The following is a 24,212-nucleotide window of genomic DNA, read 5'->3' on the forward strand; positions in this document are numbered from 1 at the left end:
GCATCAGAGATTAGCTGGAGAAGGGGGATGGGTGGTCTGAAGTGGTACAAAGAATTCTTTCCAGATAGGGGCTGATGGGTCTTGCTCAGACCTCAGGGTCTAACCGATCCCCGCCCCAATGTGGGGGTCTGGAAGGAATTTTTTCCCAGGTCAGACTTTCAGGGACCTTGGAAAGCAAAAAACCCTCCGCCATGTGTGGGTGTGCGGGTCGCTTCCTCCGATTATCTGGGTATATCTAATCCATTCCCTGCCATTGCAGGCCCTAAGACAGTGGTGGTACCTTGGTCTCTCCCATCCTTTCCCTGGGGTCCACCATTTAGTCTCCTGCGGACTGAAATTCTCTGGTCTGACTAAAGTGTTTGGGGTAACATAGGGTTATCTGGCTAAAAAATAATGGCTTGTGAGATACAGACGGTCAGGTGGGATGACCTAATAGTTTAGAGTGTAAGGCCAGAAGGGACCAAGAAACATGAAATGCTTAGGCCCCATTCAAGTCAAAGGTGCCTTTTGAAAATAAAGGATGTAGGTGCCTGCTACCCTAAATGTATAAAGGGTTTCACAGAATATTCAGTTCATCCACTGAGTCTCTTAAACCAACTGCAAGTGTGTAGCTGATAGCAAATGATACCCCTATGACAGGACAGGCTCTCAGATCCTAGTTTAAGGTATAATGTGAAAGTCAGGTGTGTTTTTTTGGGTGTGGGTTTTTTATTTTTTGTAAGTTCTCAACCATTGTTTTGGCTAATGTTTGAAACAGACCATGAATCCCAGTAATGATGGAACCTAGCGCCATTCTAAAGAAGAAGAGCACTCAGCCAGGCTTGAGGCTGTTTCCAACACTTCAGGCTGACTCTCTCAAACACTCTCAGCTTTAGCGTGACGTTTGCGTGACTGTATGTGCTGGTTGTGGTGTTACATGGGTGGTGAATGAGGGCTGTGCGCTGCGGTGAGGGGGTCTGTGCATTTGGGATATTTGTCACATGGATTTGGCGGCCGAACCAAGAAATCCACCATCCGTGCGGTCTCCCTCGTACAAATAATGAAACTGCTGCGTGAAAGTAGCTGAAGAGTAAGGGTGGTAATTTGTTACTTCTGATATCACAATGGTCTAGGACTCTTGGAGTGATACAGAGTCGTGCCTGACCATAGCTACAAACTGTGTACAATTTCTGAACTTAAAAATTGGACAGTAGCAGACAACAAAACCCATTGATTATTCAACCTGGAGATATTCTGAGCAAAAAGAGCTCACAGCCCTATTGGAGTTGTTTCCAGTGCTTCACACTGTGACTTTGCATACAAGCTCTCAGGTAAGTCTCTCTCTGTGTCACTCTGAAGCCTTAAATATCTGTTTAATTTAGTTAGAAATGAATTACTAAAATATACATATTACTTATAGCATTAAATATGTTTTACACACACCATTCCTTAAACAATAGTGTATTACACATACTGTAATGAGCACTTAATTAGCATATAAAATTGCAATAATTGCTAAGCAGCAGTTACTTTATATAATAAATAATAGCAAATATTTTTATATTGCCATATAGAGCAAAATATATTTTGCTCTATCGGTTTAGCAGACCAGGCAAATGTGCTGCGTAAAATTTTAACTTGCCACTGTAATCCTAGAACTCTTACCAGTGGGTTTGGGAGAACAAAGCCATATTCTTCTGAAACATGAAACTTCTCCAGGTTCTGCAGACTCTCACTTTTGTCTTCATGTTCCATGCCTGTGATGTAGCTTCTTAATTTCCCTGCCCATCAGCCCCTGAGCAGTGAGAAATTATCGCTCTATCAGGAGTAGAAACTGCCCTGTCTTTTTTCATTTACTTGCCTGCTCTTTGGAGTTTAAATAGGTTGTAATGTATGGGGGACTTTTTTGTTCCCCAATCAAAATCACCTGATGGCTTATTTTCTGTTTTCCGTTGTGTAGCCAGCAAATTGAAAATAGTATCACTTCCTCCTCTTAATGCTTCTCTTTACTCATGAGGTTTGAGAAGTAACAGAGCTGAATCGATCCCTTACCAAATGTAGCGTGTAATAGTCTTTCGATGCAAATGGTCCTGATCACAAGGCATTCGTTCCTTAGGGCAGGGTTAAAGTCAGTTTGTTTTTCTCTCCAGGCTAATAAATATGGAACAACTTGATGGCACCCAGACACAATTTCCCAACAATGGTTGTCTTGGTGCCTTTCATCCTGAAGGGTCACAGGGTGTTGCAAGCTTAACAGACTTCCTGTGAAGTCACCATCTCTGAAGAGCAGTCGTTTCTGAGATGGGCTATGGCAACTATTAAATAGGGTGCAGCAATATAAGAAAAGACTGGGCAGAAAGGGGTGTGTGTGTTGGGGAGGGAATTTAGGAAGGCAGAATTCCTGGACAAATTCCTTTTGGACAATGTGGGTTCAATTTGGCTGGCAACTGGCAGGCACAGCACGTTTATGTTCAAGGACTGTTGAAAATGTTTGATGTACCATAACATGCCTTGTAAGAGAAGCCATGTTAATGGGCAAGTGATCCGGACCCTGGTTTTACCTCAGCCCCCTGGGACTTCAGCTGAGTTACTTCCAAATAACTGAGCCACCCCACAGTTAGGGGAGCAAACACCTTCCAGGTGCTGTTCCTATTGGCATTTAAATATGAATTCTGACCCAGACCCAATTTGTCTTGATTAGCAGATCTCTCCGAGCTATTTTCACCTCTGCCTATGCGAACAGGTCACTTTACATCAGGCTTTGAAAAGCAGCTCTGTTGCAGACTTTCAAGGATATGAAAAATCTACACCCCTAAGAGGTAGTGTAGACGAACCCAGAGAGCCCTATGCTGATCTGACCCCTGCTGTAGGCAGCTCTAGGTCAGCGGAAGAATTTTTCTTCGTGGACCTAGCACCCTCCTCTTGGGGAGGTGGATTAACTGCAGCAACAGAAGAATCCCTCGCATTGCTGTAGTGAGTGTGCACGCACAATGCTACAGCGCTTCCAAGTGTTGATGTCGTCTTCGGGCAAATGTTATCTGATTCTTCACAGGAAGTGCTTGACCATTTGTGTCTCAGACTGCATCCGATGAAGTGGGCTGTAGCCCACGAAAGCTCATGCTCAAATAAATTGGTTAGTCTCTAAGGTGCCACAAGTCCTCCTGTTCTTTTTGCCGATACACTTCCAAAATGACAGGTTTCAGAGCAGCAGCTGTTAGTCTGTAGTTCACTGCAGTGCTCATTTTGGCCACAGGGTGGCAGTGCTGCATGCAAAATGAACAGAGGACGTCAGCGAAGGGGAAATTTCATATTGCGTTAAGAACAGGAGGACTTGTGGCACCTTAGAGACTAACCAATTTATTTGAGCATGAGCTTTCGTGAGCTACAGCTCACTTCATCGGATGCATGCCGTGGAAAGTGTAGAAGATCTTTTATACACACAAAGCATGAAAAAATACCTCCCCCCACCCCACTCTCCTGCTGGCAATAGCTTATCTAAAGTGACCACTCTCCTTACAATGTGTGTGATAATCAAGGTGGGCCATTTCCAGCACAAATCCAGGGTTTAACCAGAACGTCTTTTTTGGGGGGGGGGTAGGAAAAAATAAGGGGAAATAGGTTACCTCGCAAGTATTCCTTTTCTTTTTGTGAATACAGACTAATACGGCTGTTACTCTGAAACCTGTCATATTGCGTTGCAATCCAGAGGGAAAGGAGGACTTGTGGCACCTTAGAGACTAACCAATTTATTTGAGCATAAGCTTTCGTGAGCTACAGCTCACTTCAACGGATGCATTCAGTGGAAAATACAGTGGGGAGATCTATATACACAGAGAACATGAAACAATGGGTGTTACCATACACACTGTAACGAGAGTGATCACTTAAGGTGAGATATTACCAGCAGGAGAGCGGGGGACAGCTTTTGTAGTGATGATGAAGGTGGACCATTTCCAGCAGTTGACAAGAACATCTTTGGGGGGGGGGGGATAAACATGGGGAAATCGTTTTACTTTGTGTAATGACCCATCCACTCCCAGTCTCTTTTCAAGCCTAAGTTAACAGTATCCAGTTTGCAAATTAATTCCAATTCAGCAGTCTCTCGTTGGAGTCTGTTTTTGAAGTTTTGTTTGTTGAAGAATTGCAACTTTTAGGTCTGTAATCGAGTGATGAGAGAGATTGAAGTGTTCTCCGATTGGTTTTTGAATGTTATAATTCTTGACGTCTGATTTATGTCCATTTAGTCTTTTACGCAGAGACTGTCTACGTACAACAGTGGTTCCCTTAACCCACCCAGCAATATTGTTAATCTATCCAACTATACTCTTAGGACAGATTCTTCTGCTGGGCTATCTCGGGATCTCTCCTTCTGCCATTCCACCCCCACGAACATGATGCAATTCTGTGGTGACCTAGAATCCTATTTTCGACGTCTCCAACTCCAAGGAATATTTCCAACACACCTCTGAACAACATACTAACCCACAGAGACCTTCCTACCAAGACTACAAAAAGAAGGATTCTGGGTGGACTCCTCCTGAAGGTCAAAACAACAGACTGGATGTCTACATAGTGCTTCCGCCGACGTGCACGGGCTGAAATTGTGGAAAAGCAGCATCACTTGCCCCAAAACCTCAGCCGTGCAGAACACAATGCCATCCACAGCCTCAGAAACAACTCTGACATCATAATCAAAAAGGCTGACAAAGGAGGTGCTGTCGTCGTCATAAATAGGTCGGAATACGAACAAGTGGCTGCTTGGCAGCTCTCCAACACCACTTTCTACAAGCCATTACCCTCTGATCCCACTGAGTTTTACCAAAAGAAACTACAGCATTTGCTCAAGAAACTCCCTGAAAAAGCACATGAACAAATCCGCATAGACACACCCCCTGGAACCCCAATCAGGGGTATTCTGCTACCCAAGATCCATAAACCTGGAAATCCTAGATGCCCCATAATCTCAGGCATTGGCACCCTGACAGCAGGATTGTCTGGCTATGTAGACTCCCTCCGCAGGCCCTAAGCTACCAGCACTCCCAGCTACCTTCGAGACACCACTGACTTCCTGAGGAAACTACAATCCATCGGTGATCTTCCTGAAAACACCATCCTGTGGACGTAGAAGCCCTCTACACTAACATTCCCACACAAAGATGGACTACAAGCCGTCAAGAACACTATCCCCGATAATGTCATGGCAAACCTGGTGGCTGAACTTTATCCTCACCCAGAATAATTTCACATTTGGGGACAGTGTATACCTTCAAATCAGTGGCACTGCTACGGGTACCCGCATGGCCCCACAGTATGCCAACATTTTTATGGCTGACTTAGAACAACGCTTCCTCAGCTCTCGTCCCCTAACGCCCCTACTTGTGCTACACTGATATCTTCATCATCTGGCCCCATGGAAAAGAAGCCCTTGAGGAATTCCACCATGATTTTAACAATTTCCATCCCACCATCAATCTCAGCCTGGACCAGTCCACACAAGAGATCCACTTCCTGGACACTACGGTGCTAACAAGCGATGGTCACAAACACCACCCTATACCGGAAACCTACTGACCGCTATTCCTACCTCCATGCCTCCACCTTTCATCCAGACCACACCACACGATCCATCGTCTACAGCCAAGCTCTACGATACAACCGCATTTGCTCCAACCCCTCAGACGGAGACAAACACCTACAAGATCTCTATCAAGCATTCTTACAACTAAAATACCCACCTGCTGAAGTGAAGAAACAGATTGAGAGAGCCAGAAGTCACCTACTACAGGACAGGCCCAACAAAGAAAATAACAGAACGCCACTAGCCATCACCTTCAGCCCCCAACTAAAACCTCTCCAATGCATCATCAAGGATCTACAACCTATCCTGAAGGACAACCCATCACACTCTCAGATCTTGGGAGACAGGGCAGTCCTTGCTTACAGACAGCCCCCCAAACCTGAAGCAAATACTCACCAGCAACCACACAACAGAACCACTAACCCAGGCACCTATCCTTGCAACAAAGCCCGTTGCCAACCGTGTCCACATATCTATTCAGGGGACACCATCAGAGGGCCTAATCACATCAGCCACACTATCAGAGGCTCGTTCACCTGTGCATCTACCAATGTGATACATGCCATCATGTGCCAGCAGTGCCCCTCTGCCATGTACATTGGCCAAACTGGACAGTCTCTACGTAAAAGACTAAATGGACACAAATCAGATGTCAAGAATGATAACATTTAAAAACCAGTCGGAGAACACTTCAATCTCTCTCGTCACTCTATTACAGACCTAAAAGTTGCAATTCTTCAACAAACAAAACTTCAAAAACAGACTAACGAGAGACTGCTGAATTGGAATTAATTTGCAAACTGGATACAGTTAACTTAGGCTTGAATAACCTCCCTCCCCCCCGCCACTGTTCCTCAGACATTCTTGTCAACTGCTGGAAATGGCCCACCTTGATCATCAATACAAAAGGTTTCCCCCTCCTCCCCCCGCCCTCCTGCTGGTAACAGCTCACCTTAAGTGATCACTCTCTTGTTACAGTGTGTATGGTAACACCCATTGTTTCATGTTCTCTGTGTATATAGATCTCCCCACTGTATTTTCCACTGAATGCATCCGATGAAGTGAGCTGTAGCTCATGAAAGCTTAAGCTCAAATAAATTGGTAAGTCTCTAAGGTGCCACAAGTACTCCTTTTCTTTTTGAGGATACAGACTAACACGGCTGCTACTCTGAATCCAGAGGGAACCAATTCCAGCCATTCCCTTCAGGGAAACGGTTCTCCCCACTCTCTGCATTTGATTTCTATAGCCAGGAAAGTTGCGTGGAAATAGCCTCGAAGGGTTAAAGCTGAAAGTCTCCGCAGAATTGTCCTATGTGCCTAAAGTGTTACTGTATAATTGTAGACCTGCCTTGAAATGGGAAGTCATCAGCCAGTGAGTTGTGTTGTTTTTTCTTTCTAGTGGGAGATTGGTTTTTGGCCCCAAAACATGCTATTTTTGTGATGATAAATTGAGGGGGTGGTATGTAGTTTGCAGATATGAGTGGCAATGATGTAAAAAATTTTAAGTGCATCAATGGCCTCGAATAAAACAAATCTCTGAGCAGATCGCTGAGTGACCTAGACCAGCGCTACTCAAAGTGGTGGTCCGTGGACCGGTGCCGCTCCACAAACAATCGGCAGCAATCGGTTGCATGCACATCGGGGGGGGGGGGGAAATGCCGGTCCCCCACATCAGCTTGAGAAGCACAGACCTAGATCACTTTTAATATGGCCAAATTGATGTACACATGTCCAAGTGTTTGCTTGAGCTCAGCTTACCATGTCTATGGATGTAGGCCATACTTACAGAATGGGGGACTTTATCCACCACAACTCCCCCTTTTTGTGTTTAGTCACTGCTTCCCAAGATAATCAGCTGAACATAAGCTCCCAGTGTTTTCTTTAGCAGCATCAGCAGCAAGAACATTTTATACAAAGGACAGTTCCAACAGCTCTAATACCTTGTACAAGAGAAGTGTGGTTTTTAGCCCAACACAATGAACAGCTGTTACTTTGGTGGGGGGAAAAGTCTGTCAAAGATGAGGGTTTTCCTTGAAACTTATAAAAATAAGACTCAAGCATTTAAAACATTATCTTCTCTAACAATCCTTAGTTTCCTTGGTCTAGGTAGTTTGTAGATGGTTAAGAAGGGAAAACAGAAGGTAAGTACCGGTAATTAATAAAATGGTACTCAGTAAATAAAAAGCAAGTTAACATGCCATAAGACTGAGGTCTCAGTGGTATACAGTTTGCCTCTTTGAGTAACCAACACCAAATTTTGTTGTTAACCCAATCACTGTCCAATGTTAATATTAAACACCTTTGTACTGTTATACCTTTGGATGGTGTTGTAACTTTGACGAGCCCATAGATTGATGTATAGGCCCAAACAAATAAATATTTTGTTCCATCTAGTAATGGCTGGAAGTTGAATTGAGATAAACGCAGCCTGGAAAAAAGGTGTAAATTTGTAACAGTGAGGGTAATTCACCGCTGCAACAATTTATCAAGTGGTGGTGTGACGGATTCTCCATCACCGGCAAGTTTTAAAGTCCACTCTTGGTTTTTGAGATTTGATCTGGCATAAGGAATTGTTCTGGGGACATTCTACAGCCAATGTTATACAGGAGATCAGACTACATGATCACAATGGTCCCTTCTGGCCTTGGAATCTATGAATTATGCACATACATGTGTGTCTGCCCTCCCCCCCCCCCCCAATCTCTCAAAGCGTCTCCTGCTCCTACAATTATTGGAGGAATGACCATGCACTGCTGGACAACAGTACCTCAGACAGACGGGGGGTGGGGGTCTCCTTTTAACCTGATTACATAGGTCCCTGCCTGGCTTGCTGTGAAGAATTCAGCAGATAACCAAGTACAGACCGTTCCAGGGACAAAACCACAGCTCCATGGCGCTTTGCCCCAGGTACAGAGAATATAACATACCTGTTCGGAGGGTGAGGGGGAAGAGCTGCGGTTTCCATACCTTGTTGCTTGTTATAGTGACCCAGATTTTACCAAGTTCTCTCCCCACTTGTTTTTCTCTTCAGTAAGGTGAAGGTGAGCAGTAGGGTTATCACTTTTTTTTTTCTTTGTTAGCCCCTTTACCAATACACTGAGCCATATGCGCAGCTGAAGCCATGTAGATTGCGCTGGAATGTCTCCTCCTGAGTTGTTCAGCCTTATCGGATCAGCTTCTTCTAGCATGGGGGGTGCCTGCACTTCTTTGACATCAGCAAAGGGATTTGTCATTGGTTGTTAAACTTTAACTTACTACCCTCACTGAACAGGCCTTTCCAGTTGGGAGTCTGCATGCCCCGCCTATGTACGGGAACTAAATCAAAGTAGTATTTTCTGTGCTTTCTTTTGCATTTGTAGAGGTAATAGCTTTTCCTCTTAGGAACCGCTGTTAAAGCAGCCCCAGTATGTTTCATAAGGTATGTCACGTGCTGGATGTTTGTTTTAATCTAAGAACTGGCTTTGTGGTTGCAGGGGGATTTTTTGTGATTTCAGTCCTTCACTACTCGTGAATAATCCCTGCCCATCTCTTTTAGGTCTGATACAACAATTGTTTTCCCCCCTCTTCTCAAAGATCAGCTGATGTATTTTAACTTTTGCCCACTTCTCTACACATGCAGGTTCTGCTAGCAGCAATGCTGTGATGCTAAAAAAGGAATTTATTCTGAATTGGACAAAGCAGGACACCCTTTGAGTAACTTCCCTACCTTACCGTAACTGGAGCTCTTTGAGATGTATGGCCTCTCTCAGTATTTCACAAGCTGCCCTCCTTCCCTTCTGCTTCAGATCTTGGCAAGATTTGTGATAGAGACAGGGCTTACCAGGGGTGGGGCAGATCAACTCAATGCAGAGCGTGAGGGGGCACGGACTGGACAGGGCGCAAGCATGGACCAACGGACGCCGCTTGCGAGAATTCTTGTCTCGGGCACGCATACCCACGCAGGAATACGCAGAGCGACCAGCACTCCAAGAAGGGGAACTTTACACAGGGACGAGCACTGAAAGAACTCCAGTTCTTTCCTTACTGTATATTCCAGTGTGGGTGACTAGCAGAACTCACTATCTCTTCCTCAGTAAGGATGCTGACGGGATTGCTGCTTGTAGAACCATCGCTCCAAAGGATGCCTCGGCAGAGAAGCGTCGGACCCACGGCGTAATGTCTTGTGAACGTGTGGATGGAACTCCACGTTTGCTTGGTATTTAGAGGGCAGCAACCTCTGAAAGCGATGCTACTGAGGCAGTTTGTGCCCTTGTGGACTGTGCCCTTGCCCCGTGTGGAGGAGGAAGCTGTGCCAAACTGAAACGGAGGCTTTCTTCTCTATGGAATCCCTGTCTGGGATAGAGACTGCACCTGCGACGTGTTCAGCCCTGGTTAAGATTGGTTTGGCAAATGGGGTCACGTGGGTGCATGCCACTAATTGACCCAACAGCATCGGGAAGGAACAAACTATTGTTTGAGGGCTGAGATGGCTTTGGACACTGAGGTTCCTCAAGGGTAGAAACCTGTCCGGCGGTAAGTATGGTTTGTCCATGGTCCAGTCCAGAGCTGCTCCAAAGAACACGCTGTTAGCTTACCGGACGCACACTAGAGTGACACTGAGGCCCCAAGGACTGGCGCAGGCTCAGCAGGGTGCTCGCTGCCATCTGTTCTTGGTGGGACTGGCTCTTGAGGAGCCAGCTGTAACTCACATGTATTTCCCTACCTTGATAATTGTTGTGAATATCCCCAGGGGAATTGCTCAACCTTGCCTGGGGACTTACTCAGCAATGCCCCCACGACATGCCTGGACTTCTGTTTTATACCCTCAGTCCACATGCTTGGAGAACACAACACAATGGCCACATGCTGGGCCTTTCTCCCGCCCCCCTCTGCTGCAAGCAAGACAGATGCTCCGAAGAAGACCGAAGACTCCAACAGTGGAGCCAAAACACAGGTTTGTCCCTTCAACCGGGGCCAAAGGACTGCCATAGCGGGGGGGGTGTGTGAGAAAAACTGACTTTTTGCTTAATTTGAAATCTAAGTGCATCTAAGACGGGGTTAAACTAGATGTTGCCCAGTCTAATGGTGCTTGAGAGTTTAGACTACCACATACTTACTTCAGGCAAACGGTTAAAAGAACATATAAACACGTAAACAGTAAACACACCGGTAAAAACTTTACTACAAAAGATCAGTACCAAAGATTGTGACAGGCTGGCCCCCCCCTCGGGCGTCCCCTGGGGTGCCAGGAGGCCACCGTGAGGGGACCCAGGCTGGCGGATTAGTCTTTTACCCAGTGGTGCTGGGCTAGGCTCCCCAGCGTTTTCTAGCCAAGCACATTGTGCAGCTGGGTGTGGCCCTGTCTGAGTGCCAGACATCTGCTCTGGGAAGGCTCAGCTTAAAGGGCTTGCCACAGCACCCAGGTGCTGCTCTCCCCCCTCAGAGTACAAACCGACAATGTATATGAAATTCACCTCTTCCCTCAATGCGGAAGAGGGTCCGCACAACTTCACTCCCACTGCCCCCTGTTAGGAGGAATTTAACCTGGACTGTAATTTACATGTGATTTCTGTTTGTATTAGTAAAGTAAGGTGTGTTTAAAACAGATTATTTCTGCCCTATAAGAAAGTGTATTAAGCTTAATAAATTGCCTTGTTCTAAGAAAATGAGTTGGCTTGCTCTGTCTGCTAACTGGTTTTTAGAACCACATTCAGGGTGGGAACTTGCATGTGATCTTCTTCAGACTTCCCCCAGTTCAGACTTTGCTGGAACCAGGTTGGAAGGGTAAGAAAGAACTGAAAACAACTTTCATCTTGGGTCAGGTCACGGGAGAACTGATGACCTGGATTACCTCATTCCCCACCCTGAAATAGACCTCCCCCCCCACCCTTCCAGGAGTCTTGTTTCCTAATGTAAATCCTACCTGTTTTCCACAAGAGGCTAAGTACAGAATGCAAGATGGGTTCCAGTATCGGGTGACATGGTCACATGCCTCTGTAGGCCCACTGTAAAAGACCTTGTCTCTTGGTGATTGATTGGCCATTAACGCTGTCTGGCTTTTTCATTGTTGTACCTGAAGTGTTACAATCATATTCTAACTTCAGATACAGAAATAGTAACATATCTAGTATATGAGCCAACTTGTATGCCTGTAGTTTGACTTTGTGAGAGAGTTCTGAAAATAGCAGGGGCCTCACCCATAGGAATATTATCTTTCTGCAAGATGGATATGATTTCCTGAATGTGATGTCATTCCAGAGTATGCAAACCTGAGCAAAGGATCATTAGAGAGAGAGTTTGGAAAGTTTGAGATGATTGGATATACACCAGCCTTCATCAATGGAAATAATAAATTTGCACTGCTTATCTTTGTGACATGTCATACTAATTGGTTCACCGCTTTGTCTTGAACAGCACAAGATGGTACGTTCCTGAGGTAGAGAGCCGGGAGCTGGAGGGATTTGGGTGGTGCCTTTTCTCCGTGTGATTCATAAGTAAGTGGCTATGGGAGCATTCATGCGATCTAGCAGGGTGCGGGGCTCCAAATGCGGTTGTGCTGAGCGATCACAGCGCCTCGAGGGGCTTGCTGCTTGTCTCTCGCCTGGGCTGTCTCTCAATGCTTTGCTTGTGAGTTAAGGGGGCACAGCGGTCCCACAGTCCCAGGCTGCATCCTGGGGATCCTGTCACAAGGGGTACTCACTGGGAAGATCCATGGGGAAGGGGAGGCAAGGTTTGACACCTGGCCCTGTTGGGATAAGGGCCTTATAGTTTGTGTGTCAGGGGGAAGAAACCTCCCCTCTCCCCTGACTTTAGTTTAAGCAAAAACTGAACATATGTAGCTAATTCCATATTTTACAGGTAAATGTTGAGTGGAAGAAGAAATACAGAGTCTGCAAATAGTAGATGAGGAAAAGACATACTAATAGGAGGATTCCATTCCAAAGGAGGAGGAATTTCCAGTCCTGGGTGGATGGAGCACATGTGTACCACAGGGACGACTCGTAACTTGGTCAGTTCTTTGCGTGCCGGTTGAGTAAACGTGCCATAAGGCACGGTAATGGAATTAAAGGAGCTGGGTCCAATTCACAATAAACAGCAATTTGCTAGAAAAGATTAAATTCCATCCTGTACAAAGCCAGGCCCTAAATTCAGACCTACGTGCAGCATGTAAATCTCAAGAAGGGCAATTCTCATCCCTCAATAAGCAAACACGTGCACGAAATTTCAGTCTACCAAGAGCTTGCACCGCCACCGCTCTTCTTTTGGGGCCTGTTGTTGTTTTTCTTTTCAGTTGCGAGTGCGGCGGGGGCCTCCCCATAGCGATCGTTCAATTCCGTACTCCTGGTGCACTAAACAAAGAATCTGAAGAGTTTCACAGCACAAAGGCCATACCCACACACATGCAGTCACGTTTCCGTTCTTCATTCACCCTTGTTGTGACTGAGTATACTGTTAGGAACAAGCACTAGTTTGTCATTATACCCATCTCAAACAGACACATTTACTGTCAGTCAGTCTACACCACAAGCCGCTGCTGCAAAGAATGCAACAGAAGTAGATGTCGATTACCTCACTTTGTGTTTAATTGTGCCTCCTTGCACTGGAAGTTCCATGGTGCATGTTACTGTAGGGTGTGTCCTGCATTTAGAAGAAGTCTCTATGGGGGTATGGTTACCGGATGCTGCAGGCTACTGACTGAGTTTATGTATGTGTATTCTTTGAGAGCCTGAATGTGTGATCAGATGAGAAAATGTTTGTATTGGTGCATCATCATGGTCGACAATCACAAATGTGTATGTATGCAATGGTGTTCTGCGTGCACTTTTGTGCACCTTATGTATCATAGGGTGTGACTAAATATGTGTTCAATCCAGTGGACAGATCTGGCTGCTTGCAGATGCTAACACACATACAGATACAACTGTTTTACAAAGTTAAATAGTTTGATAACGTATGAATTTTTGCCACTCGCATGGACAGGCATTGAGTGCTGCTGAGTGCTATATATGTCTGATGTGCTTGACATATACAGGAATGCACAAAGTCAAAGACCTATTTAGTCATTGGTACATCTCATAAGTGCTTGGCTTTTTTTGTATGTCTAAACACACAAGATTGTAGAGATTCAGTTGTAGAGAATGTGTTTGTAGAGATTGATCAACAAACGAACGAACAAAACACACAAAGTAACCACATGGTACAAATGAGATCTCTACACATTATCTTTTTCCAACAAACAAACACCATTCATAAATGTACAATTAGTTGTGAGCTTGTAAATGTAGATGCCAATCTGTTTGAAGATACAAACAAGCATGTGCTACAAGTGTTTGGAACAAACCATTTCATATGTTATTACACAATCTGTATGTTTGAGATCTAAGTGTGGTATTTATGAACTAAACAATTAGAAATTAAAACATTTATTTCACTGCAGAACAAGTTTTAATCCATAATATAATAAACAGACTTAGTGTAGTTATCTAAAGAACAAGAAACACAAATAGTTAGTTTAATAAGATCCAAGTAAACTGAGTTTAGAGGAACTTTTTGTCACAAGGATGTTTAATACTCTAGTCTGATAACATCAAATCTTGGTGTAATAATCTAATTTCTACTACCTCAATCCTTTTTATGAACTAATATGTTAGAAATTAACAATCAGGGTGGTTCAACCTTATTCATGTGGGTGTTTCAGTGTAACTGAAACATGATGGTTGGAGATGAGATGTTCTCAAGTGTTTAGTGTTGTTGAAATTTCAACACTTTGAGAATATTCTGAAAACTAAACACTAATCAACCATGTTATCAACCAGTTATGCAGACTGTGATCAACACTAGATTGTTAACTGATTATGTTTTGTTTCTTAGACTCTCTCTCTCAAGAATGATGTAGAGTGAAAAACCGTAGATTTGTCTGATCTTTAATCTCAGAAGTAAAACTGTTAATTCATATGTTTTAGATGGATGAGTTTGTCACCTGATATAATATTACCTGGATTTACTGTTAACTGATTGGTTGAGATCACACTTGAGAACTAAAACTATGTAGGGTGATAAAATAAACAAACATGAAACATCAGGTAATATTACAACTAGATCACCCTACTTAAATATAGCAATCTTGTTTTCAGTAAGATCCTACAATATCAACTAAAATGGATTTTGACTGATGTTTTGTCTCACGATAAGTTTTGATCAATAAGATTAACAACTGACAAGGAAAGAATCAATCGTAAGTTCAACAGATCAACTATTTTTAACACTTTGAGGTGCTTTGATAATATACAGATCTGTGAGGTACAATCTCAGATATCAGGAAATACAGTGTTCAGATACTGATAAATTTGCTCACTAATCCTCAACTTTGATATGGAGATTGTTAAACTCTAGTTGAGACTGTTGTTGTTGTAACATTGCATCTGAAGTGGTTTGTGTGTTTAAGGGTATTGATCCAATAAGCTTTTGTGGGTAAAAGTTATTTTGCGTTACTACCAGTAGTTAACTGAGTCCAGTGGCACCTTGGGCATGTGTTTATCAGTATTTAATGAATCATGTGTTTAAAAATGTTTGTGTTTATTAGAATAAACACCAGGATCTAGGATGTTACCAGTCATCAGAATCTATGGACAGTGTTTTTCTAGAGAATCTAGGATGTTTGTTCCCTATAAATACTGATTATGATAACTCAGCTGAATTTCTAATATGGAGTTTATTATCATAATCAGATGACAAACACTGTCCATAGATTCTGATTGTTTTAGTTTGGATAAGAGTTTGTGTGAAAACTAAATCAAACATGAACAATTAACTCTTTTTGACAATCTTTTACAAAACTATAGTGCACTTTGGAAAACAAGTTTGTTGAGTTCAGCCAAATTCAAAGATTAAATCTAGATGTTCTTGTAGTTATCATTAGAGTCATGTGCATTAGTCTCTTGGATATATCAATCTTCAGAAGATAGATGGATATATCCATGTCTCAGTTTTAAATTAGTATCATGAAATCAACATTCAAGTTGGTATACCAATCTGGAAAGTAACAAATCTTATGACAAGTGATATAGACACTAAAACAGTGTCAAGAGTCTTGTTGAGGAGTATGCTTACCACTTCTGTGTCTTCAAAGCATTTGTAAGATTCTTTAAACAATAGTAAACTAAAACAAAGGATAGGATATCTTGGTAACATGGTTTTGCTAAAGATGTTTACTATCATCCCTTTACATACTTCTGTCATGGTTTATGCTTGAGTAGCAGCATTCAGTGTCTAGATTACATTTATAGGACAGGGTTGACTGGGTTTTACTTGTTTTTAAAAACTAGTTAATAGTTTAAACTATTTGGCTTTTACTTAACTACAAACTCTCTCAAAAACTGAGTCACTGTTTGACCTGAATAAGTTGTCTAGTCACTAAGGTTTTATATTACTTATCTGACAGTCATAGTTAAGTAACCATATTTGTTTCAGTTTTGAGATTTAAGAAGTAGAAATGTTACACTCACCTAGTGAGTCAGTAGGGATCAAAATGTTTTGAAAACATTTTGATCACTTAAATTTGGAATTAAGCAGTGAGATCCAGTTTTAGATTAGTGTACAGGTACAATCATAAGTAACACTATCTGAATACTAGAGAATCTCAGATGATTTGATTAAAAACTCTGAACAGACGAATCTCAACATATCTTGATATTCTTACTACAATTGCAGTTTATCATCTTCAGTTGTTTGGATGTAAAGGTTTGGGTAATATGAGATGTTTAAGTTACTTTACACTCTGATTCCAGAGTAGATATCAATTTGGATGAGGTGTAGATGGAATCTTGTAAACATTTGAGAGTTTGTTTTGAGAAATACAGTTGGTACTGACACAAACAAGTTGTATGATTTCTAACAAATACTTTAGGATTCTACTTGTTGAATTTGAAGTAAACAATACTATAATCAAAGTTGAACTGATCATCCAGTAGTAATTTAGTTTTCAACTGATTTGTCACAAAGTACAGCACAAGATTGGTACATGAATCAAAGATATTGGTAGCTCCTACAAGAATAAAAGGTACTAACTGTATAGTTAATAAAAGGGTGACCATAAAGATTGTTCTGGTTGGTCCCTGCCTTAGACTTTTAAAAGTCATCACAGAAATAATCCATACAACTTTTATCCTACAAAAAGTCTTATATACTCAATCTTTGTTTTAGCAAAACATTTACTTAGTTCACAAGACACAATCCTAAGTTATAGGAAACCTCTGTAATGCTAAACCCAAGAAAGAAAGACGGACACTCAATTAGAGAAATGTTGAGGGCCTGAAGCCCCATTTCTGTGAGAGATTGTTTGTTTGTGAAGGCTTTCACTTTTCCTGATGCATGCATTCCATGTTTTGTAACATGGGTGTTACAGCCAAAAAATGGGTGTTCTGGCTCAAACTACTCAAGGAGTTCAGTGGTTTGTTCATTCAATGGAGTTTAGTATAGAAACTTTTAATCTATTCACACATACATTGTGTTTTAAAGTAAATCTGTATAAACAACTGATTTAGATGTCTAAAACAAGGAGTTTCCTGGTTTACTCTAAATTTGTCTTTTAGACATCTACAATTTTATAGGTTTGTTTGTTTGTGTTTTTGTACACTGAGTTTGTACATTCATATAACTAATCTAACTGTTAGTACTGAATCAAACAGTGTAAACAAACAAACAGTTTTTAATCTGTTCCAACTACCTAACTAAGTCTTGTTTACACATCTTGTTAGTTTGTTTAGGTGAGTACAGAAATGTTTCACCCTTTGAATAAACTTGATAAGATGTTTAAATCTAGTTAAACAACTCAAACAATTTCATTAGAGTTCATTGTTTCATAGAGTTCTCTTGCGTAACTTACAACAAACTCAGTTTCCCTTTTGTAGTTTAATATGAAACTTACAACTCTGAGAATCTGGTTAACGCTACATAATGTTTTCTGGAAGATGTCTCTCAAACTTTACAAAAACTAGATTAGAAATCTTTGATATCAAATTTGTCATCACTGTAGTTAGAAACTAGATATACAGAGCTAAAGTTTATAGTTTGTTAGCTTAAGCACGTTTTAATCATTTCATGTACAAATGCTTGGAGTATAAACCTTACAAAGCATGTAAACTTACAAATTAATTTGGTTTGTAGCATTACTTTAACTGAAAGCAGTTTTACCTAAACTAGTTTTAGTACTGTAAAACTATACATTTACATTTTAAACTGTGTAGATTGTGTATATTTACCCTACTTCAACAGCTCTTGAACTCTGATATCAAACTCATTGGAGCTAGTTTGTAAATGGAAAACTAAACTAGTTTTCCGTTTACCTCAATGTAAACTAAAAACTAGTTTTTAATGTATCTTCAAACTGATTTTAGTTTTTCTAGTCATTGGATATCACTAAACAGCTAAGGTTTTCAACTCGTTTTGTAGTCACACATTGAACATGTTACTGGTGTTAACCTTCTACAGTCAAACAGCTATCTATCTCAAATCTTTGATCTCTAGGATAAATTAAAGACAGACTTCAAATTCTGCCTACAGTTCATAATCATTAGTTTTGAATGACAGACATGTCTAATGTTGAAGTCTGAAAGCACTTACTGACAACTGCTTGATGTTTCTAACTCTGTGTAAATCTCAATCAGATATGAGTTTAGATATGTTTATAAATGATTACAAAAACTAATGTCATTTCTAATCTAAAGGTCTAAACATATTTAACTAGATTAAACTTTGTGATTGGATCTCTGCAGAGATCCAAAGTAATTGTGTAAACTTGTCAGGATCTAAATTGTAAACTACTGTATTATCTCCAGCAGGTATTACATGATTAGATTCTCCTTACGGAAAGTAACTAGGAGCAATTAAATGTGATTCTCAACTAGAGTAAACTAGAGCAGAGTACTCTATAGATTCATGATCAGATTATGAAGTTTACATACCATCAATGATCAGATCTTAGAGAGTGATTTTGTCTATATCATGGATGATTTCAGTACAGACCAATGATATATTAATAATCATATATTTGATCATGTCAAGTAAGCAAGTAAAGTATTGGGGAAAGTACTTTCCCCATCATCTGTGTACACTAGTTTGATGTGGTTTAAAGGGTAAATCTCGTACCATCTTATGTAGTTGGTTAAACTTTTACCCTTGTTACATTATATACTACAAACTATACTGTATTGTATAGTTTATTAAGGTTAAAACTAAACTGAAGTAACTTTGAATAGTAAACTACATTCGTATATATAGTTTACTACTTTCTACATGTTCTGATTATTCAAACTGTTTTTGTAATTGAATACTATTCAGTGTACACATGTTCTGATTAGTTTACCCTAGTGTCCAAATGAGTATAAACATTGTTCTAAAACAAACGTTATGTATTCTTTAAAAGGTAACTTGAGAACATCCTAAGGAGTAAGTTGAGTACACTTTAGTGTTACCTTGTGTCGGTTAATAACTAACTACAAACCAACTGCGTGTTTACAGGTTACACTTAAAGAGTTTACTTAACTTACCAGACCATATGTGCTAAGACACTTAGGGCTGATGAACAGAGAACCAAGTGAACTGATGGCAAGTAAACCACAAAGTAAAGTAAGTGTACTGTTTAAGGTTTACTTTGTAAGTTAACTGAGACTACTATGTCAACCGAAGTTAAACTTCAACAGTAGGTTTAGTTGTTAAACATCAACAGGTTTGCTTGAAAGTAAACCTTTGCTGAACTGAGACAAGTAAAATACTGTTTAAGTTTGAACTTTTCAGTTTTGTGTTAGTTCACTTTAGTCTAAAGTTGTTCTCTAGACATATGTATGTTATGCAGTTATACATTTACAGATTGTAGTGAAAACTAAAACAGTTCTAAAACTTGTACATGTTATGTTAAAACAACTACTTTGAGACTTGTTTATGTTAGTTCCAAGTCTCAAACTACTCAGTGAACCTAGTTTTGTTTGCTTTAAACAGAACATTCCACTAGTTAGGACATACTGTTTATTAAAAGTGTTCTCTGTTTAATAAAGTCTGGATGTTAAGTAGTTGGTTGAGTTGTAAAGTAGTTTTGACTGGCCTTAGTTCCAAGTAGTGTACTACTTGTAAACAGACGTTGTTGTTGTTAAACTTTCACTAACAGAAGCTTGAGTTCAGTATTCTAACTGCACTTTTTACTGGCCTTTGAGTTTGTACTTCAGACTAAGTGTAGTCAGAGTTTAAAGTACAAAAAGTTTAAGTGAAAGTTTACTTCTAGACTAAAGCTTGTTTCTGGGTTTAAACTACCATCAACTTCAAACAAAAGTAGATTAAACTGGTGTGTTTAACACACTAGTCTGTTATGTACAAAGAGTGAAGTACCAACACACTGTTCATGTTAGTGAACAGACAAAGTTTAGTTTGCATTCAAGTATAAACCTTATACTTTTACAGTCTAAGTATAAGGACAACATACATTTATGTACAAATTACCTTAGGTCACTTCAACTTCACTGTCGACAACAGTACAGTAAGGTGTTCAAAGTAACTTCAGTTTCAGTACTGAAACTGAAGGTTGTGGTAGCATTTTGTACAGTTTACTAACCAGTGAACTTTATTGAAAAGCCTGCAAATGTAAACCACAAACCTAAAGCGTAGAACAGACTTCACTAAACAAAACTACTGAACTCCAAACCTACACTTATATTAGTACTACATACAATTTTAATGTTCAAACCTAACTCTGACATGAACTAGTGTAACCAAATTAGTAAAAAGTGCTGTAAACTATTTTATGCTTGTGTTTTGGTTAACACATTTCTAGGACAAAAGTGCACTTTCCTTGTAACTTTAAACCATTTGGTTTACCTAGTTTTACTATTCATAAAACGTTAGTACATTAAATATTGATAATTTAGTTTAAAACTAGGTAGTAATGTTCTGTACAGTTTACAGAAGTGTGTACGTAACATACTTTAATGTACAGTTTTAAGTTACTACTAAGTGACAAATATAAAGGAAGGTTTGCTTTTAACAAGTAGTTATAAAAACATTACAAACTTGGTAACAACTCTGTCTTGTACTTTGAATAACTTGAAATATTCACATTCAGTTAAACTACCTTCAGATTTAAGTGCGTAAAGTGTAAACTATAAAGGTCAAGTAGTGTACATTACAGTTTAGTTTGATTACACCAACTTGACAACAGTTTAATGTGTGGAGTGACCTTTTCACATTTCACTCAGTTTATATGAAGACACTTACTTAGTATACTTTACATTTTATGGTTTGTTAAACATTTCAGTCTAGTTTGGTTAGAACATGTACATCTACACTGGTGTTTGTAGTCGGGTACAGTATAAACTGTACCCGACTACAAACTTTTTACAGTGCTATAAAATCCCTCCTGGCCAGAACCATTGAGACAAGATCCTTTGTTTCCCCCTCTCCAGGTTTGAAAAAATCTAGCTAAAGTGGCTGATAAAATAGGAGTATACATTCCATTCAGCACACTTATTTGTGTGTCTTTTTGTAGGTTGAGATGTAGCTTATAGGGATTCATGATGTTTTGAATCTGATGTGATCATTCTTACAGGGTAAATGAAGAATCAAGTAAGGATGGTGACTATACCTGAGTGTTGAGAAAGAGAGTTGTAGGCTACAGAGGTGATTCTTAAGGTTAAGATCCAAGGGTTTGGGTCTGTGTTCACCTGTACAAATTGGTGAGGATCTTAATCAAGCCTTCCTCAGGAAAGGGGGCTGTAGGGCTTAGGGAATGAGCCCGCTTGGAGAGGTCTTCCCTCCAAAATATCCCCCAGTTTTGTTGAACCGTATGCTGCCACCACTAAGCGTATTTTGCACCTTGGGAAGTTTAAGCTTTACTCACATGTTTACAACAAACCAATAAGTGAAACTGATCATTGAGAAAATGACCCCCTAAGCTGGTAAGAATAAGCTTATTCTTGTAAGTACCATGTGTTCAATTCAGTGTTCTACAAAGACATTTTACTTCAGTTCATATGTAATTGTTTATTTCATTTGGAAACAGTGATTTAACTTTACTAAGATAAAGTTATTCAGTTCAAACAGTACTCCATGTACTGTTTTGAGTTGAGTGAATGTCAAACTACAAGTACATTAACTGTTCTTTAATGTTAAAGAGACTCTATTGTACTCAGTGTTGAAAAGTGTTCAGTTGACTTAAGGAAGTACTTGGTAACTGTGTTTTGACTTTTACATGTACTCTTGGACACAATTACCAAGTCAAAACACAATTACATTTCATTAGTTTTAACTGAGTTTGAGTTTATACTCAAATAATACTGTTTAAACTACCAGTTGTACAGTAAGAAGTACCAGTAAAGTACAAACATAATTACACCTGAACAAGCTTTAAAGTGTTTGAAATGTTCCACTTGTATAATTTGAGTGTGTCAGAATATATTTATAAAGGAAATTAAATTTTACACATTGTGAATAAAAGAAAAGGAGGACTTGTGGCACCTTAGAGACTAACCCATTTATTTGAGCGTGAGCTGTAGCTCACAAATAAATGGGTTAGTCTCTAAGGTGCCACAAGTCCTCCTTTTCTTTTATTCACAATGTGTAAAATTTGAGTTTGAGTATAAACATTACAAGGAAATTAAACTCACTCACTATGTACTCCAGTACTTTTCTTTGTTTAACAAACTGTTACTATACAAGGAAAAGTACACCTAACTGTGTACAGTGTTAAGCAGCAGTGTTCAAACAAATGAACTTTGTGTAACGTAGTTTAAGTTGCACTTCATTAAAAATTTCATTAGTGTTCACATAACTGTACAAACTTTGTTCACCAGTACCTGTACATAAAACTTCAAGTTACTGTTCACATGTTAACCCTAAACATTGCCAGTACCTTAAAGTTTCAACTTCAGTGTCACAACTTAACTAAAGGTGACTTAGTCATCTATAAAGTTAGATGACAACTAGTGTAATGTAATTAGTTGAAACTGAACTATCATGGTGTACACCATGATAGTTAAACCATTAAAACTAAACTAACTATAGTGAAGTATAACTATTTCATCACTTGAAACTACAAACATTTACAATGTTTAAACTACAGATTACAAGTACAGTTTGTATGTTACATGTACAGGCTGTCATTTAATTGGATTAATGTACATTAAATGGAACTGTTGACCTAGTAATGTACATGTATCTGTACTTTCCTATTTAAGTACTACTGTGTTTTTAAGTACTGTAAACTAACCTTCAAGACAAAGTGACTTGTGCTGAGTTAGTACTTTACTTATGAATTAGACTAACTCAACAAAGTACTTATAAGCAATTGCTTATAAAGTAACTCAAGTATTAACAGTGTTTACTTGAACTTGCTGACAAGAATACTTGATACTCAGTAAAGGAAAGCAGTGGATGTGTTGTTTCTTGACTTTAAACCCCTTGGTGATCAAACAGCTTATGCTCAAATTTGTTAAACACTTCTATCAACAACTAGAAGGAATAGTTCAGTCTGTATCCACAAAAAGGATGACCACTTGTACCACTGTAGACACTAACACAGCTACTACTCTAGATCTGTAATCCTTGTTACAGATCTTGTTTTCCACTGTACTAATCCGATGAAACAGTGGGACAGTTAATGTGAGTGATGTACAATTTCCCTGTTAATTTACAGCTACTTGTTAATCTGTTGGTTAGAAACTCAACCATAAATCTCACTGAATGGACAAGTCAGGTTTGAATTCAGTAATCTGCATGACCTGATCTTTATTCATTGTTAGACAGTTTATCATTTCTGAGATTAGGGTAAAAATGGTCTCAGCAAATTGATTAGCAGATATTGGTAAGATTTGTTGTCTGACTAATCTTAACCTGATTTAACAACTGATTTTAGTTTATAGATACTAGTATCTATTATCACTTGACCTTTTATTTGACAGTATATTATTTAGGAATAATTGGGTTAGAGTGTAAATGGTAGTAGGTTGATACTTTTTCAATTGAGTAGTGCACACTAACTACACACAGCTATTGTGCATGTACTCAAATTCTTAAACTGGTATCAAACTACTAACATGCACAGGTCTTTAGGTTTAGGCTGGTCATCATACCCAAAGTAAGGTATTAGGTTATCAAGTATTTGAAGTATGGTTTGTAAGCTGCCAAGATAGTTGATTACATACTTTAATTGTAGTTTGACCAATTGTTACATTACTGGTGTGACTTCTTGTTGAGTGTATAATGTTTGAGCAATTCCTAATTGCTCATTCAACTACTAGTGTACAATCTCATATTATGGTCTAGATGCTTATGCCACATATCATGCTTAAGAAATTGTGTAACAGATCTTGGTATTTAGATGACAGCAGTGAACTCGATCCACACAGGAAACAGTTAAAGAGAACGAATAGATGGTTAACTATAATCAGTTTGTTTAATTTGACATCTCAAGCTAGAGTACTACTAGAAAAGAAATAGTGATGCAGAAGACCTAAACTGTTTACAACCTAGTTAATAAAGCTGTGCAGCGATAGCATGTAGTAGTTTTGCTATGGTATAATTGTATCAATCAAGTGATAGCAAGTTGAACAAACAATGAAGAGGATAAAATGATTGTAATTTGTAAAATGAGCATAACCATGTAGTTGTTCACACTATGCTGGCTCAGTCAGGT

General features: G+C 39.8%; 1 protein-coding gene and 1 long non-coding RNA gene across 16 annotated transcripts in view; one reads left to right on the forward strand and one right to left on the reverse strand.

Annotated features, from left to right (window-relative positions):
- The window catches only part of LOC144929904 (uncharacterized), a 60,307-nt gene extending 47,319 nt beyond the window's left edge, over window positions 1-12,988 (forward strand). The window contains exons 2-4 of the long non-coding RNA XR_013635068.1: window positions 9,177-10,490; window positions 11,951-12,030; window positions 12,395-12,988. This is a non-coding gene — a long non-coding RNA (uncharacterized LOC144929904). The remainder of the gene's footprint in view (window positions 1-9,176; window positions 10,491-11,950; window positions 12,031-12,394) is intronic.
- IDO1 (indoleamine 2,3-dioxygenase 1) overlaps window positions 1-24,212 on the reverse strand; it is a 60,969-nt gene that overhangs the window by 10,166 nt on the left and 26,591 nt on the right. Inside the window, exons 1-3 of one of the 15 annotated variants that reach the window (XM_073325298.2) lie at window positions 8,485-8,829; window positions 7,344-7,497; window positions 1,645-1,774 (exon numbers count right to left, since the gene is read on the reverse strand). The exons of 7 other annotated variants lie outside the window; for them this stretch is intronic. In XM_073325298.2, coding sequence (XP_073181399.2) covers window positions 1,645-1,734 — 90 coding nt within the window. In that variant the 5' untranslated portion in view covers window positions 1,735-1,774; window positions 7,344-7,497; window positions 8,485-8,829. Of the gene's footprint in view, window positions 1-1,644; window positions 1,775-7,343; window positions 7,498-7,872; window positions 8,458-8,484; window positions 8,830-24,212 lie in introns of those variants that run through there. 7 more of the 15 variants (XM_073325299.2, XM_073325297.2, XM_073325306.2 and 4 more) reach the window with 7 other exon arrangements.

This window comes from Lepidochelys kempii, chromosome 26 (genome assembly GCF_965140285.1).
Source record: "Lepidochelys kempii isolate rLepKem1 chromosome 26, rLepKem1.hap1, whole genome shotgun sequence".
NCBI lineage: Eukaryota > Metazoa > Chordata > Testudines > Cheloniidae > Lepidochelys > Lepidochelys kempii.